Source organism: Penaeus japonicus, unplaced genomic scaffold (assembly GCF_977035675.1).
Source record: "Penaeus japonicus unplaced genomic scaffold, GWHDUDI00000001_assembly GWHDUDI00000009, whole genome shotgun sequence".
Taxonomy (NCBI): domain Eukaryota; kingdom Metazoa; phylum Arthropoda; class Malacostraca; order Decapoda; family Penaeidae; genus Penaeus; species Penaeus japonicus.
In genome coordinates, this window is record NW_028234411.1 from 6,620,341 (window position 1) to 6,637,393 (window position 17,053).

Below are 17,053 nucleotides of genomic sequence, written 5' to 3' on the forward strand. Positions count from 1 at the left end.
TATGTATATATATGTACATACACACACATACACACACACAGACACACACACACACACACACACACACACACACATATATATATATATATATATATATATATATATATATATATACAGATATGTGTGTTTGTGTGTGTACATATGTGTGTATACATGTGTACAGGTAAATTAATAAATGTTCTGAGCATTAGCTATCAGTATCACTATCTAAAGATTTTTACCTAAATCTACAAAGAGCTTTTATACAGCTCTGAATAAGCCCTTTTATTTACATTAGACATTTGTTTTTGATTGTGTACAGAGGAAAGAGTGCATTGTCCTCCTTTGGCCTTTAATTACCCCAGTGACTTGTGTCATTTCATAAGCTCGGCGTGAGGATCGGCAAGTTTTTTGACGTTCGGAGAAAAAGTCCCGCCCTTTGACCCGAGTGAACTTTGGGGTTTGGATATCACGTAAAAGACGTAATGAGTCACCTGACCTTCCCAGTACAGTCACCTAATTCTACAGAAGTAATATTTAATCACCTTTTTTGACAACAAACGCCATTACGTCATGCAGAGTGTTAATGAGTTCAAAGTGGTATTGTATATAATGACAATAAACAATTTTGGCATAAATTTCTGTACCTTCTGCATAGTGTTCATGACATTGTATGACCTTCATATTTCCAAAAGTGTGTGTTTAGTTATATATATATATATATATATATATATATATATATATATATATATATATATATATATATATATGGTAAGTGATTGATTAATTTTATGAAAATCATATCATTATTCTTCAGTAGCCGCAACATGGCGGTGTCATTATATGCAATACCAAAGTGAACTCATTAACACTGCATGACCTAATGTTGTTTGTTGGCAAAAAAGGTGATTAAATATTACTTCTATAGGATTAGGTGACTGTACTGGGAAGGTCAGGTGACTCATTACGTCTTTTTATTGATATCTAAGCCCCAAAGTTCACTCGGGTCAAAGGGCGGGACTTTTTCTCCGAACGTCAAAAAACTTGCCGATCCTTCCGCCGAGCTTATGAAATGACACAAGTCACTGGGGTAATTAAAGGCCAAAGGGGACAATGCACTCTTTGCTCTGTACACAATCAAAAACAAATGGCTAATGTAAATACAATGTAAACTGGGTATGGTCGCTCATCAGATAACAGGTTACTCTTTTACAGGTGTTAGAATATGATACTTATATTCGTCAGTATAAAAGGGCTTTTTTAGGCAAAGATTCTCTCATATGCATTTGATAACCTATTTAGGTAAAAGACTTTAGAGAACACTCTGACAGTTAATGCACAGAACACTTATTAATTTACCTCTACTTTGCCATTAAACGCAGCATAAAAATATCAATAATGTATATATATATGTATATATATATACATATACACACACATTTATACACACACACTTATTACGTTAATGTGTATTTACCGACAGCTTTCTATCTATATCGTTTAGATCAAATATTGATACTAAATGAGCAAATGGTAATCTTGGTATAAACTAATTTACAGTGATAAATTCTCTATAAGATTTAGAACAGAAAACCTCGAAGGTGCTAGGGGACCAAATAATTGCAATGGTGAAGCTATGTTTTTATGATAAAGAATATCAACATACCTTCAATATGCAATATTTCTGGGTTGTGACCTTTGTTCACAGCCCAAACCTGCAGATTAAGATGCTTAGCCATATCTGTCTATTAGAAGAATTGTAATGCATGATACGAAGATATTTTTGCTGTTTCTCAAATAATAGATTTTGACCGTTTTGACTTGAGCTATATTAATTTTCTTTTGTACTATCGGTTGATTTGCTATGGCAGTTGAATTGGATTTCTAAAACATATCCTTAGCTTAGACTGACATATGTTTTAGTTTACTGATTACGATTTGAGTTTCGTCCTTCTTGACATCATAGAAAACCATGGTGTGCATCCTGTTTGGATTGCTTATTTGTTTTCCTTTGTGTTCAGAACATCGCTCCTTCTTGTTCTATAATTACTTCAATTGTCTTCAATTCCTCTTGACCTGAACCAGGTTTGTGACTTATATACTAATATGAGAACCGGAACATTAACTGGAGTAATTGAAGACCTGACCAACTTAGTGCAGTCACCTAATCGTTCAACTGGATTTAGTGACTACAAACTTTATTATGGCATAGGTTATTTGACCTCTGTAAAGCGCCACGCCCCTTGACCTGAACTGACCAATAATAAAGCCTATTGTCAAAGATAAGGAAAAGCGATGCCTTTTAGGTACACAGCTTGAAACACCACATCAATTGTTTACATATAATCATGATTTTAAAATGTGTAAAAAAAAAAAAAAGGATTACCATCATTCCAGCAAGGCGCAAAATACTCTTCTACCTAAGGAAATTTATATGATAATAATATAGCTTCTCTTCTATCAAAATATATATTTATATATATATATGTGCCTTTATAACAAAACAGAATAGATTAATATTATACACTGATCTTTTTTCATGTGTCTCTTCCATCGTTTATGTCATTTGTGTCCAGACCTCCTTAAAATTAGTTCCCCAAACTAAGGCTGTATATTTCAAATAAGGACATTAACATCAATGCGTATACAGCTTTTAATTTCAGCAACACGAAACTCGGAACTAAGAAAATTGCTATAGTGATAATAATATAAGCTCTCTTCTCTTACTGATTTAATACATTTAGTAATGTACATTTATACAGTATTTACAAGTATGCTCGATACTTCAGTTCGTGAAATACGATCCAGAACTGTATCCACTGCAATTGCTACTGTCACTGTTGTAGCCACTGCTGTAGTCTGTGCTGTGACTGTTGTAGTAGTTACCGCCGCCGATAAAAGCACTGCTACCAGTGTTAATGGTATTGTAACCATGTTGGAAAGTGTTTCCATGTTTAGGATATTGGAGATCTTTGACAGTGTCGTCGGTGTAGAAACCTTGGTGGTGGAGGGAGAACTGCTCAGGTTGAACGCCATGCTCTGTAAAAGTTTTCCACTTAGGTCATCATAGGTCAACGATTTGTTTACATTTATAGACAGCTTACACTCCTGAAGATATATGAGCTGGCAACTTTTTGATTTTGAGATGTTTAATGTATCTGACTAGATAAACATTTTTATTGTTAGATCTGAATGTCTAAAATGCAACCTTCACTAGGCAACATACCAATAGAGTATATATTGTAATATTTGTCGCTGTAGCCAAATAATATTATGCAAATTTTATTCACACTGACAAATGTTCAAAATCTGTGTATACTAAGGCAATTATACATCATGTATTTCTATGATATTCAACAATTTTATCTGTTAATATATGTAATACAAATAAATTGTCCACATAAGTAAACATCTGTTAACCTGGTATGACCTCTAGTGATCACAGTGTTAGTATAGTTATTTACAGGGGACATTACTTAACAATGGATTGTATCAACTACAGTGTAAATGTAGTAATGGGTATCAAACTCGTTTTGTTATTATCTAATAATAAACGGAAAAACAATACTACAGATTTATTACAAATAGTAAACTAAGTGATATGGACCATGCAAGTATGGTTAGTACTGTAAATCCCTACACTCAGGAGAGATTAAACATTTCATAAGATCTTTTTTCTGATGATAAACAGAGACATTGCATGACCAATTCGTCGGCATTAATAAACTGTAAATGATATGAACAGTCCCAATTTCATCAACATTGAAAATAGTTCCTTTAAACTCAGTATGGATATTTTGTAATATTATACATCTAATCGATACTATATTTACACATTTCAAATCGAGATCATTGACACTGATATTGTCATAATAACATTTCTGTTAAAGTTGAGAGAAAGTTATTAACCTTCAATCACCTGACCCATTTAATGCAGTCACTAAATAACTAAGAAGTAATATTTGTTCACTTTTGTTGGCAAAATCTACAGCTGAAGTTCATTGAGGTCACTGCGAAACAATCGTCTAAACTTTTTAGATTTGTATTTATATATACTGTTAATGCATTGTATTGTATGCATGTATGGACTTATGTATACGTTAGTTACTGTTATGCAATGCACATAAATAAATAGATAGTACAGAAAAAAACTATTTTAGTCTTAAAGGCACACAGTGTCCACGTATATTCTATACGTATTGAATTGTACCATGTACCATGATGTCTAAACTGACTGTATATTTTAACTGTGCATCCAAAATAGGATTACCTGACTCGTCAATTCCGACAGTAATCTCATCACGTAATTGACTGACCCTAATATTTACTCATTTGCGTAAACATAATCCTCAGCGCTCCAAACTTTCTCCATCAGATAACATTAAATCCTTCTGCATTTGACAGGTTACACGCAGTTCCGGACACATTGTCATCTCAATCATTTCCGTATTGACGTATTGCCATGAGACAGATTTTTCCTTCCAAGTTTTGAAGCTGTTATCGTGGTACCATCTATGACTACAGTATATACTATATTATATATCTCATTATTTATGTGATACACAACATTTGTTTTTGATTGTGTACAGAGCAAAGAGTGCATTGTCCTCCTTTGGCCTTTAATTACCCCAGTGACTTGTGTCATTTCATAAGCTCGGCGTGAGGATCGGCAAGTTTTTTGACGTTCGGAGAAAAAGTCCCGCCCTTTGACCCGAGTGAACTTTGGGGCTTAGATATCAATGAATAGACGTAATGAGTCACCTGACCTTCCCTGTACAGTCACTTAATTCTACAGAAGTAATATTCAATCACCTTTTTTGACAACAAACACTAGTACGTCATACAGAGTGTTAATGAGTTCCCAATGGTATTAGATAAAATGACAATAAACAGTTTTGGCAGAAATTTATATATCTTCTGCATAGTGTCATATGACACAGTATGGCCTTTTAGAATTATTTCATATATACAAAAATGTGTGTTTAGTTTTATATATATACAGATATATGTATTTATATATGCATATATATACATATATATGTATATATATGCATATATATATATACAAAGATATGCATATATATACATAAATACATATATATATATATAATTATCTGAAAGACGTTGTATGGTAAGTGATTGATCAATCTTATGAAAATCATATCATCATTCATCAGCAACCGCAACATAGCGGTGTCATTACATGCAATACCACTGTGACCTCATTAACACTCTAATGGTGTTTGCTGGCAAAAAAAGGTGATTAGATATTACTTCTGTAGAATTAGGTGACTGTACTGGGAAGGTCAGGTGACTCATTACGTCTTTTTATTGATATCCAAACCCCAAAGTTCACTCGGGTCAAAGGGCGGGACTTTTTCTCCGAACGTCAAAAACTTGCCGATCCTCACGCCGAGCTTATGAAATGACACAAGTCACTGGGGTAATTAAAGGCCAAAGGAGGACAATGCACTCTTTGCTCTATACACAATCAAAAACAAATGTCTAATGTAAATACAATGTAAATTGGGTATGGTCGCTCATCAGATATCAGGTTACTCTTTTGCAGGTGTTGGAATATGATACTCATATTCCTCAGTGTAAAAGGGCTTAGTCAGAGAACTGCATAAAAAATATTTTGTAGACAATGATTATCTCACATGCATTCAATAACTAAGTCAGGTAAAATACTTTAGATAGGGCACTTATTAATTTACCTTTCCTTTGCCACTAAACGCAGTATAAAGAATATCAATGAAAATCTTTATGTATACATACATACATACATACATACATATATATATATATATATATATATATATATATATATATATATATATATATATATATACATATACCCACATCTATTGAATATCCTTATGTTGATGTGTATTTACCGACAGTTTTCTATCTATATCTTTTAGATAAAATATTGATACTAAATGAGCAAGTGGTAATCTTGGCATAATCTAAGTTAAAGTGATAAATTCCCTATAAGATTTAGAACAGAAAACCTCGAAGATGCTAGGGGATCAAATAATTGCAATGGTGAGGCTATGTTGTTATTACTCTAGCATTTGAAAAAAAACGAAAATCGTCCTGATGCAGAACATCAACATACCCTCAATATGCAATATTTCTGCAATAATTCTGTTCACAACCCAAAAATGCAGATTAAAGGTTCAGCCATATCCGTTTATTAGAAGTATTATAATGTATGATAGGAAGATATTTTTGCCGTTTCTCAAATAATAGAGCTTGGCCGTTTTGATATGAACTATGTTATTTTCTTTTGTACTATCGGTTGACTTGCTATGGCAGTTGAATTGGATTTCTAAAACATATCCTTAGCTTAGACTGACATATGTTTTAGTTTCCTGATTGCGATACGAGTTTCGTTCTTCTTGCTATCATAGAAAACCATGGCGTGCATCCTGTTTGGATTACTTATTTGTTTTCCTTTGTTCCATAATTACCTCAGTTGTCTTGCGTAGCTCCATAAAGTGTGTATTTTTTACGTTTGTAGTAAAAAGTCCCGCCTCTTGATTAATAGATTAATATTATACACTGATACTTTTCATGTGTCTCTTCCATCATTTATGTCATTTGTGTCCAGACCTCCTTGAAATTAGTTTCCCAAACTAAGGCTGTATATTTCAAATAAGGACATTGACATCAATGCGTATACAACTTTTAACTTCAGCAACACGAAACTCGGAACTAACTATAGTGATAATAATATGTTCTCTTCTCTTACTGATTTAATGTATTTAGCAATATGTACATTTATACAGTATTTACAAGTATGCTCGATGCTTCAGTTCATTTAGTATGAACCAGAACTGTATCCACTGCAATTGCTACTGTCACTGTTGTAGCCGCTGCTGAAGTCTGTGCTGTGACTGTTGTAGTTACCGCCGCCGATAAAAGCACTGCTACCAGAGTTAATGCTATTGTAACCATGTTGGAAGGTGTTTCCATGTTGAGGATATTGGAGATCTTTGACAGTGTCGTCGGTGTAGCAACCTTGGTGGTGGAGGGAGAACTGCTCAGGTTGAACGCCATAGCCGCCATATTGTGACTGCTGGCTGAAGGAGTCGCTGAAAGTGACGTCGTTCATAGGACTCCCTGGACGGCTGTCGGAGTCCGAGTCAGACTGGAGGGTGTCCTGAAGGTCGCTGATGTAGTCGATAACGTGTTCGATGAGTTCCTGTCTGGACACCTTACGATTCTTGGGACACTGAGGGACCATAGCCTTGAATGTATCGAGGTAGAGGCGCATCTGTGCCTTATCGGATGCCATGCTAGAGTTGGCGGCGAGGGCAGTTGCCATGGCAGTGGCCATTGTTCTATCATAAACGGTGTTCATTTTTATGTTCAAGAATTACTGAGACCAGATGATGCGACAAGGACAGTGCTAGGTAAAAGCTATGGTTCATGTTTACCTGGACGGGATTATATAAGCCAGGTGTTTAGAAAACGAGTCCTTGACCACGCCTCTTGTGACGTGGCAAGTTTTGATTGGTTCAGTGGAAAACTATCGCTAATATTATTAGTTCTAATGTCATTAATTGCTAATTGATGTATTTTGGTGACCAGAACAAATATACAATAAATAATCCGAAATAAATATGACCTTTTTACTTTCTTGGGAATCACTTGAATAAAAAACTACAATGCACTTCTAAAGTCTAAAGAAAAAGATGGACACTTAAAATGAAACGTACTTTCCTTCCTCTGAAAATGCCCTTACACGCTTTATTTCTACCTTTTATTTATTCATTTATTCAAGAAGCCTAACACCTTACATAATTCAAACTTGTAGACAGTAATGAAGCCAGCACACCATCACGTCAGGCATTGCACTTTTACTCTTCAAAGATACCTTAAAGAGCAATGTCAAATAGAATTTTGTATAACGTTCTTAGGAGAGATGTTTTACTAATTCCCTGAAAAGAAATATGATATACGAGTAAAAAATTGCTTCACTGCGCGTGCAATTAAGAACTATTTAGGTTTTAACGTCGAAAACAACTTGATCCCTTGTAACCCATGAGCTTTTGCTGCCAATAAAAATCATTATTGCATTTGTGCACTGACGTGACCATCATATTGTTTAAACAATAATGTTCTGTAAACGCTTTCTACTTAGGTCATCATAGGTCAACGATTAGTTTACGTTTATAGACAACTTACATTGCCGAAGATATATGAGCTAACAACCTTTTGATTTTGAGATGTTTAATCTATCTGACTAGATAAATATTTTTTGTTTAATCTGAATGCCAAAAATGCAACCTCCACCAGATCACATAAATATAATGTATATATTGTAATATTTGCCGCTATAAACAAATAATATTTTGCAGATTTTATTCACACTGACAAATGTTCAAAATCAGTGTACTAAGGCAAGCATACATGATATATTTCTATGATATTTAACAATTTTATCTGTTAATATATCTGGTATGACCTCTAGTGATCACAGTGTCAGTATAGGTATTTACAGGGGACATTACTTAACAGTAGATTGAGTCAACTACAGTATAAATGTAGTAATGGGTATCAAACTTGTTTGTTATCTAATAATAAACGGAAACACAATACTACTGATTTGTTACAATCAGTAAACTAAGTGATATAGACCATGCAAGTTTGGTTAGTACTGTAATCCCTTACACTCAGAATAGATTGCACATTTCATAAGATCTTTTTGTATGTTTACAGAGACACAACATGAATAATTCGTCGGCATTAATAAACTGTAAGTGATATAGACACGGCAATTTCATCAACATTGAAAATAGTTCCTTTAAACTCAGTTTGAATAATTTGTAATAGTATACATGGAATCGATACTATATTTACACAATACAAATCGAAACCATTGATATTGTTATAATAACATTTCTAACAAAAAATATATATCTAGTTAGTGTCTCTATACAATATTTACAAGACTGATGCTTAAATTTGTGTAGCACGACAATGAAATATACCATCACTGTTGTATACGGGAATAAAGGCATATACGCCTTGCCTCAAGAAAATATTTTAACGCTTCATCTGACACGGAAAGTTCTTAGTGACTTTGAGGAAAAACATGTGATTTAATAGTTCATGTTATCTTTAATATTATGATTCAGTTAATAAATGGGTGATTGAAGTACAGTCGAAGTTGAGAGAAAGTTATTAACCTCAAGTAGCCGTCCTATGTGACCTATTCAGTCACCTGACCCATTTAGTACAGTCACTCAATTACTAAGAAGTAATATTTGTTCACTTTTGTTGACAAAATCTACAACTGAAGGTCATTGAGGTCACTGCGAATCAATCGTCTAAACACTTTTTACTTGTACTTATATATACTCTTTTTGTATCTAAACATGCAATATAGTAAATGAACGTATAAACAATATTGATTTACAACTGTATAATATGCATAGAATTCACCTGTTCTCCATACTAAATTTATCATAATATACACCCAAATAACTACATTCAGTTGAGATCAAGGGGCGGGATTTCTTTCAAACGTCAAAAATGTTACGTAAGCCACTGGGGTAATTAGAGGCTGAGAAAGGCAGTGCGCTCGTTGCACTGAACCCAAGTACACATGAATGGTGCAAGCATGGTGTAGATCATGAATAGTCACGGAAGAACAATATATAGAATAGTTAACCAGACATAATTTCTTTGTAAACAATCATAAGTTCCTAATACCAGTTTTTAGATTTAGGATATTTATTTACGGAAAACGGGGCTTAATACCAAGAATCTTGATCAGTCCAGGTCAAGAGGCGTTACACCTTACGTCATTACGTAAGGCACTGGGGTTATTAACGGACACAAGAATAACACACTTATGCTCTTAGATGAATCATCAAAATGTAAACTTATGCTCTTAAAAGAAGCATCAAAATGCAAAAGAAAAGTTATACGAAGTTATTCACTAACAACGTTTGACAAAACACATTGCCAAAATTATCATATTTTTATTGGATGACAGGTGATCGATCAAATTTTGAAGTTCTTATAAATCATTATCATTTCGTTGGCGGGTAATGCCTAGAAACAGTGAATTCAATTTAAGCACATTTTTGATGGTCAGAAAGATAGGTCGCCATTTTAAAGACCGATTAGACAGTAGTTTTTGAGGTGCTACTTTTGAATTTAAATTCCCATTTTGAAACATATAATATAATTTTTGTTACATATAAGCAAGATTGAAAAATGAATTGAAGAACAGAATAGATTAATATTTTACACTGATCTTTTCCATGTGTCGCTTCCATCATTTATGACATTCGTGTCCAGACATCCTTGAAATTAGTTCCCTAAACTAAGGATTTATTCCCAAAACTAAGGATGACATCAATTCATATACAATTTATAACTTCAGCAACCTGAAACTTTAGAGCTAAGAAAATTACTATAGTGATAATAATATAAATTCTCTTCTCTTATTGATTTAATATATTTAGCAATATGTACATTTATACAATATATACAAGTATACTCGATGCTTCAGTTCGTGAAATACGATCCAGAACTGTATCCACTGCAATTGCTACCGTCACTGTTGTAGACGCTGCTGAAGTCTGTGCTGTGACTGTTGTAGTAGTTACAGCCACCGATAAAAGCACTGGTATTGTAATCATTTGGAGAAAAACGAAAATCGTCATGAAAAATATCAACATACCCTTAATATGCAATATTTCTGCAAAGAACATTCTTCACAACCCAAAACTGCAGATTAAGATGCTCAGTCATATCTGTCTATTAGAAGTATTATAATGCATGACACGAAGATATTTTTGCTGTTTCTCAAATAATAGATTTGGGCCGTTTTGATCTGAGCTAAATTAATTTTCTTTTGTACTATCGGTTGACTTAATATAGCCGTTGAATTGGACTTCTTCTTATATATCTTTAGCTTAGACTGACATATGTTTTAGTTTACTGATTGCGATTCGAGTTTCGTCTTTCTTAACATCATAGAAAACCATGGTGAGCATCCTGTTTGGATTACTTATTTGTTCTCCTTTGTGTTCAGAACATTGCCCCTTCTTGTTCTCTAATTACTTTAATTGTCTTGCGTAGCTCCTCTCGACTTGAACCAGGTTTGTGACTTATATACATATACGAGAAGCGGATCACTAACTGGAGTAATTGGATACCTGACCAACTTAGTGCAGTCACTTAATCGTTTAGAAATATATTCAACTGGCTTTAGTGACAACAAACATCATTATGTCATAGGTTAAGGGCTGACGACAGTGTTATTATCAGCAAGTTGTTTGACCTCTTTTAAAGCGTCACGCCCTTTGACCTGAACTGACCAATAATCCTTGCTTTATAACCATAAACGAACATAGAGAACAAGAACTGATGGAAAGTTTAAATAAAGGAATTTAAAAGCCTATTTTGTCCAAAGGTAAGGAAAATCGATGCCTTTTAGGTAGACAACTTGAAACACAAAATCAATTGTTTACAGAATCATGATTCTAAATTTGTAAAAAGAAAAAAAAATGGATTACCATCATTCCGACAAGACGCAAATGCTCTTCTACCTTGACGCACTCGATCCAAGAAAATTTAGATGATAATGATATAGCTTCTCTTATCAAAATATATATTTATATCTATATGCCTTTATACAATATTTACAAATATGTTAGATGCTTCAGTTCATGTAGTACGATCCTGAACTGTATCCACTGCAAGTGCTACCGTCACTGTTGTAGCCGCTGCTGAAGTCTGTGCTGTGACTGTTGTAGTAGTTACCGCCGCCGATAAAAGCACTGCTACCAGAGTTAATGCTATTGTATCCATGTTGGAAAGTGTTTCCATGTTGGGGATATTGGAGATCTTTGACAGTGTCGTCGGTGTAGAAACCTTGGTGGTGGAGGGAGAACTGCTCAGCTTGAACGCCATAACCGCCATATTGTGACTGCTGGCTGAAGGAGTCGCTGAAAGTGACGTCGTTCATAGGACTCCCTGGACGACTGTCGGAGTCCGAGTCAGACTGGAGGGTGTCCTGAAGGTCGCTGATGTAGTCGATAACGTGTTCGATGAGTTCCTGTCTGGACACCTTGCGATTCTTGGGACACTGAGGTACCATAGCCTTGAGTGTATCGAGGTAGAGGCGCATCTGTGTCTTATCGGATGCCATGCTAGAGTTAGCGGCAAGGGCGGTCGCCATGGCAGTGGCCATTGTCCTATCATAAACGGTATTCATTTTTATGTTCAAGATTTACTGAGACCAGATGATGTGACAAGGACAGTGCCAGGTAAAAGCTATGGTTCATGTTTACCTGGACGGGATTATATAAGCCAGGTGTCTAGAAAACAAGTCCTTGACCACGCCTCTTGTGACGTGGCAAGTTTTGATTGGTTCAGTGGAAAACTATCGCTAATGTTATTAGTTCTAATGGCATTACTTGCTACTTGATGTATCTTTGTGACCAGAACAAATATACAATAAATCATCCGAAGTAAATATGAATTTTTTACTTTCTTGAGAATCACTTGAATAAAAAACTACAATGCACTTCTAAAGTCTAAAGAAAAGGATAGACACTTGAAATGAAACATACTTTCTTTCCTCTGAAAAGGCTCTTACACGCTTTATTTCTACCTTTTATTTATTTATTTATTTAAGAAGCCTAACACCTTACAAAATTCAAACATGCTGATAATAATGGTGCCAGCACACCATCACGTAAGGCATTGTACTTTTACTCTTCGAAGATACAGCAAAGAACAATGTCAAATGGAATGTTGTGAAACGTTCTTATTTCTTCACTGAGCGTACAATTAAGAACTAATTAAGTTTTAACGTCTAAAACAACTTAATCCTATGTAACCCATGAACTTTTGCTGTCAAAAAAATCATAAAATCATTATAGCATTTGTACACTTAGGTGACCATCATATTAAACAATAATGCTCTGAAAAAGCTTTCCACTTAGGTCATCATAGGTCAACGATTTTACATTTATAGACAGCTTACACTACTGAAGATATATGAGCTGGCAACTTTTTGATTTTGAGATGTTTAATGTATCTGACTAGATAAACATTTTTATTGTTAAATCTGAATGTCTAAAATGCAACCTCCACTAGGCAACATATCAATAAAGTGTATATATTGTAATATTTGTCGCTGTAGCCAAATAGTATTATGCAAATTTCATTCACACTGATAAATGTTCAAAATCAGTGTATACTAAGGAAATCATACATCATATATTTCTATGCTATTTAACAATTTTGTCTGTTAATATATGTAATACAAATAAATTGTCCACATAAGTAAACATCTGTTGACCTGGTATGACCTCTAGTGATCACAGTGTTAGTATAGTTATTTACAGGGGACATTATTTAACAATGGATTGCATCAACTACAGTGTAAATGTAGTAATGGGTATCAAACTTCTTTTGTTATTATCTAATAATAAACGGAAACAAAATACTACTCATTTGTTACAATTAATAAACTAAGTGATATGGACCATGCAAGTTTGGTTAGCACTGTAAATCCTTACACTCAGGATAGATTACACATTTCATAATATTTTTTTCTGATGATAAACTGAGACATTGCATGATTAATTCGTCGGCATTAATAAACTGTAAATGATATGAACAGTCCCAGTTTCATCAGCATTGAAAATAGTTCCTTTAAACTCAGTATGGATATTTTGTAATATTATGCATCTAATCGATACTATATTTACACATTTCAAATCGAGATCATTGACACTGATATTGTGATAATACATTTCTGACATAAAAATATAGATATATAGATCTATAGGTCTAGTGTCTCAATACAATATTTATAAGACGGATGCTTAAATTTCTGTAGTACGAAAAAGAATTGTACCATCACCGTTGTACCAGAATAAAGGCATATAAGCCTTGGGCTCAAGAAAATATCTTGCCGCTTCCTTTGACACGGAAAGTTTTGATTGACTCCGAGCAAAAACATGTGTTTAAATAGTTCATGTTATCTTTAATATTATGATTCAGTTAATAAATGGGTGATTGAAGTACAGTCGAAGTTGAGAGAAAATTATTAGCCTCAAGTAGCGGTCCTATGTGACCTATTCAGTCATCTGACCCATTTAATGCAGTCACTCAATTACTAAGAAGTAATATTTGTTCACTTTTGTTGACAAAATCTACAGCTCAAGTTCATTGAGGTCACTACGAAACAATTGTCTAAGCATTTTTTATTTGTACTTATATATACTCTTTTTTCTGTTTAAACATGCAATATAGTAAATGAACGTATAAACAATATTGTTTTACAATTGCATAATATGTATAGAATTTACCTGTTCTCCATACTAATTTTAATACAGTATACAACCTAATAACTACAGTCAGTTGAGGTCAAGGGGCGGGACTTTTTTCAAACGTCAAAAAAGTTACGTGAGACACTGGGGTAATTAGAGGCAAAGGAGAGGACGCTTGTTGCACTGAACCCAAGAACACATGAATGGTGCAAACATAGTGTAGATCATGAATAGTCACGGAAGAACAATAGATAAAATTGTTAATCTGGCAGATCATTTCTTTGTAAACAATCATAAGATCATAATACCAGTTTTTAGATTTAGGTTATTTACTTACGGCAAACGGGGATTAATACCATTAAAGTTTTCTTTATTTCTGTCCCTTATTATTCGCCAAGAATCTTGATCAGTCCAGGTCAAGAGGTGTTACACCTTACGTCATTACGTAAGGCACTGGGGTTATTAACGGGCATAAGAATAACACACTTATGCTCTTAGATGAAGCATCAAAATGTAAAAGAAAAGATATACGCAGTTATTCACTGACAACGTTTGGCAAAAGACATTGCCAAAGTTATCCTATTCTTATTGGATAACAGGTGAACGATCACATTTTGAAATTGTTCTTTTAAATCATAATCAATTCATTGGTCGGTAATACCTAGAAACACTGAGTTCAATTTAAGCACATTTTTTGATGGTCATAAAGATAGGTCACCATTTTTAAGACCGATTAGACAGTAGTGTTTGAAGTGCTACTTTTGTATTTAAATTCCCATTTTGAAACACCAATTTTACATATCATAATCTATATTTTTTTTTACATATAATCAAGATTGAAAAATGAATTAAAGAACAGAATAGAATAATATCATGATATACAATATGTTCTGTTAAAACCTTCTACAAGGACTTTGATCTCTAAAGGTCATAGTAGTAATTGCTCGCAGAAACCAGATCATATTTCATAATTTTATTTTCATTCATATATGCTAAAAAATAAATACAAAAGCAATCATAGAACATATTGTTCTGCGATATTTTACAACTGTTAATGTTTGTAAGCGTAAATATCTGTGATCTAGCATGACCTCAGTGTCAGTAGAGGAAGATACAGGTAAAATTAACAAGTATTTCCCTCAAACTACAAATAGAGATAATAGATATTGATACTTTGAAAAATATATGTATATCAATAAGTCTCTTTATACAGTATTTATAAGATTACTTGATATTTTAATTTGTGAAGTACACCCTAGAGCTGCGACGTAACTGTTGTAGCCAGTGCTGTAGCTGCTAGAGAAGTTATCGCCGCTTATAAAACCTGTACAAGCAAAATTGATGGAATTGTAGCCAAGTTTGAAAGCGAATCTTTGTTGTTGTTGATGAAGAATACTGGCAGTGTCATTAGAATAGAAACAATTTTTGGTATTGGTCAAGTTGGATGCCATAACCGCAATATTGCTGAAACAGACATCATCTATAGGACTCCCTTTACGACTGTCGTATGAACCCTAAAGCTAAATACAGAATTTATAATCTCATAGTTACTAACAGGAGCTAATCATATAAAGAAATGAACAAACTTATCTAGTTTCCTATTCTATTTTTTTTTGTGAAACCTTTGCTATTCATTTGCTTTTGGGTGTTTAGTGCAACAAGCGCCCTGTCCTTGGCCTTTAAATACCCCAGTGTCTCATGTAAATTTTTTGGCGTTTGAAAAAAGTCCCGCCCCTTGACCTCAAGTGACTGTAATCATTAAGGTAAACTTAAAAAAGTATCAAGGTGATCAGTATTGAGTCTAATTAAATTTTATGTTTTATCTATACAGTTGTAGAATTATTGTTTATACATGTATTTACCATAATGTTTGTTTATGTACAAAAAATGTATAAGTACAAGTAAAAATTGTTGCGACGAAACAGTGACTTTGGTGAACTTTAGCTGTGGATTTTACCAACAAAAGTGAATAAATATTACCTCTTAGTAATTAAGTGACTGCACTAAATGGGTCAGATGAAGAAAAGGTCATATAAGGGAAGCTACTTGAGGTTAATAACTTTTCTCTCTTTACTTCAATTACCCATTCGTTAACTGAATCATGAGAAAATTGAGTAATTAATAAATCACATAATTACCTTATACATTTTCCGTTGTCCTATGATATATCAAGATGTAGACCAAATTCCCTTTGATCTAATCATATCAATGGTAGCTTTGCCATTGAGGTTTATATAACTACACTCGGGTATATAAGTCACTGCTTTGTCTTTTTTATCAACAATTTTAGTCTTAACAGTTCGTAAACAGGAAAATCAGTCAGACTCGGACTTCAACAGTCCTATAGACGACGTCTGTTTCAACGACTCTTTCAGCCACAGACACAATACTGCGGTTATGGCGTTCAATCTACCCAATGCCACTTATATTTCTACTATAATGACACTGCCAATATTCCCCATCAAACTCAATACAGAATTTTTTTTCCAACATGGTTACAACCCCATCATTTCTGCTTACAGGTGGTTATAACTTCTCCGGCACAAATTACAGCTGTGAATGGCGAAAAAGATCACGGTTAAGGCGTTAACAGCAAAGTGAAGCAATTCATTTTGCCTAATTAATATTGCTTTTCAGTGCATTAGCAGAACATCCCTCCTAAAAAATATTTTGCAATATTCAATTTTACATTGCCCTTTGCTGTATCTTCCAAGAGTAAAAAGCGCAATATCTAATGTTATAGTATTAAAGGACTGATGAAA

General features: G+C 33.9%; 1 protein-coding gene across 1 annotated transcript; it reads right to left on the reverse strand.

Moving 5' to 3' along the window:
• Nucleotides 1-11,668: 11,668 nt before the first annotated feature.
• Nucleotides 11,669-12,223, reverse strand: LOC147471245 (uncharacterized). Its single transcript, XM_086540182.1, has one exon. It carries the CDS (start codon nt 12,221-12,223, stop codon nt 11,669-11,671), a length of 555 nt encoding a protein of 184 aa, XP_086396308.1.
• Between the last annotated feature and the right edge of the window lie 4,830 nt (nt 12,224-17,053).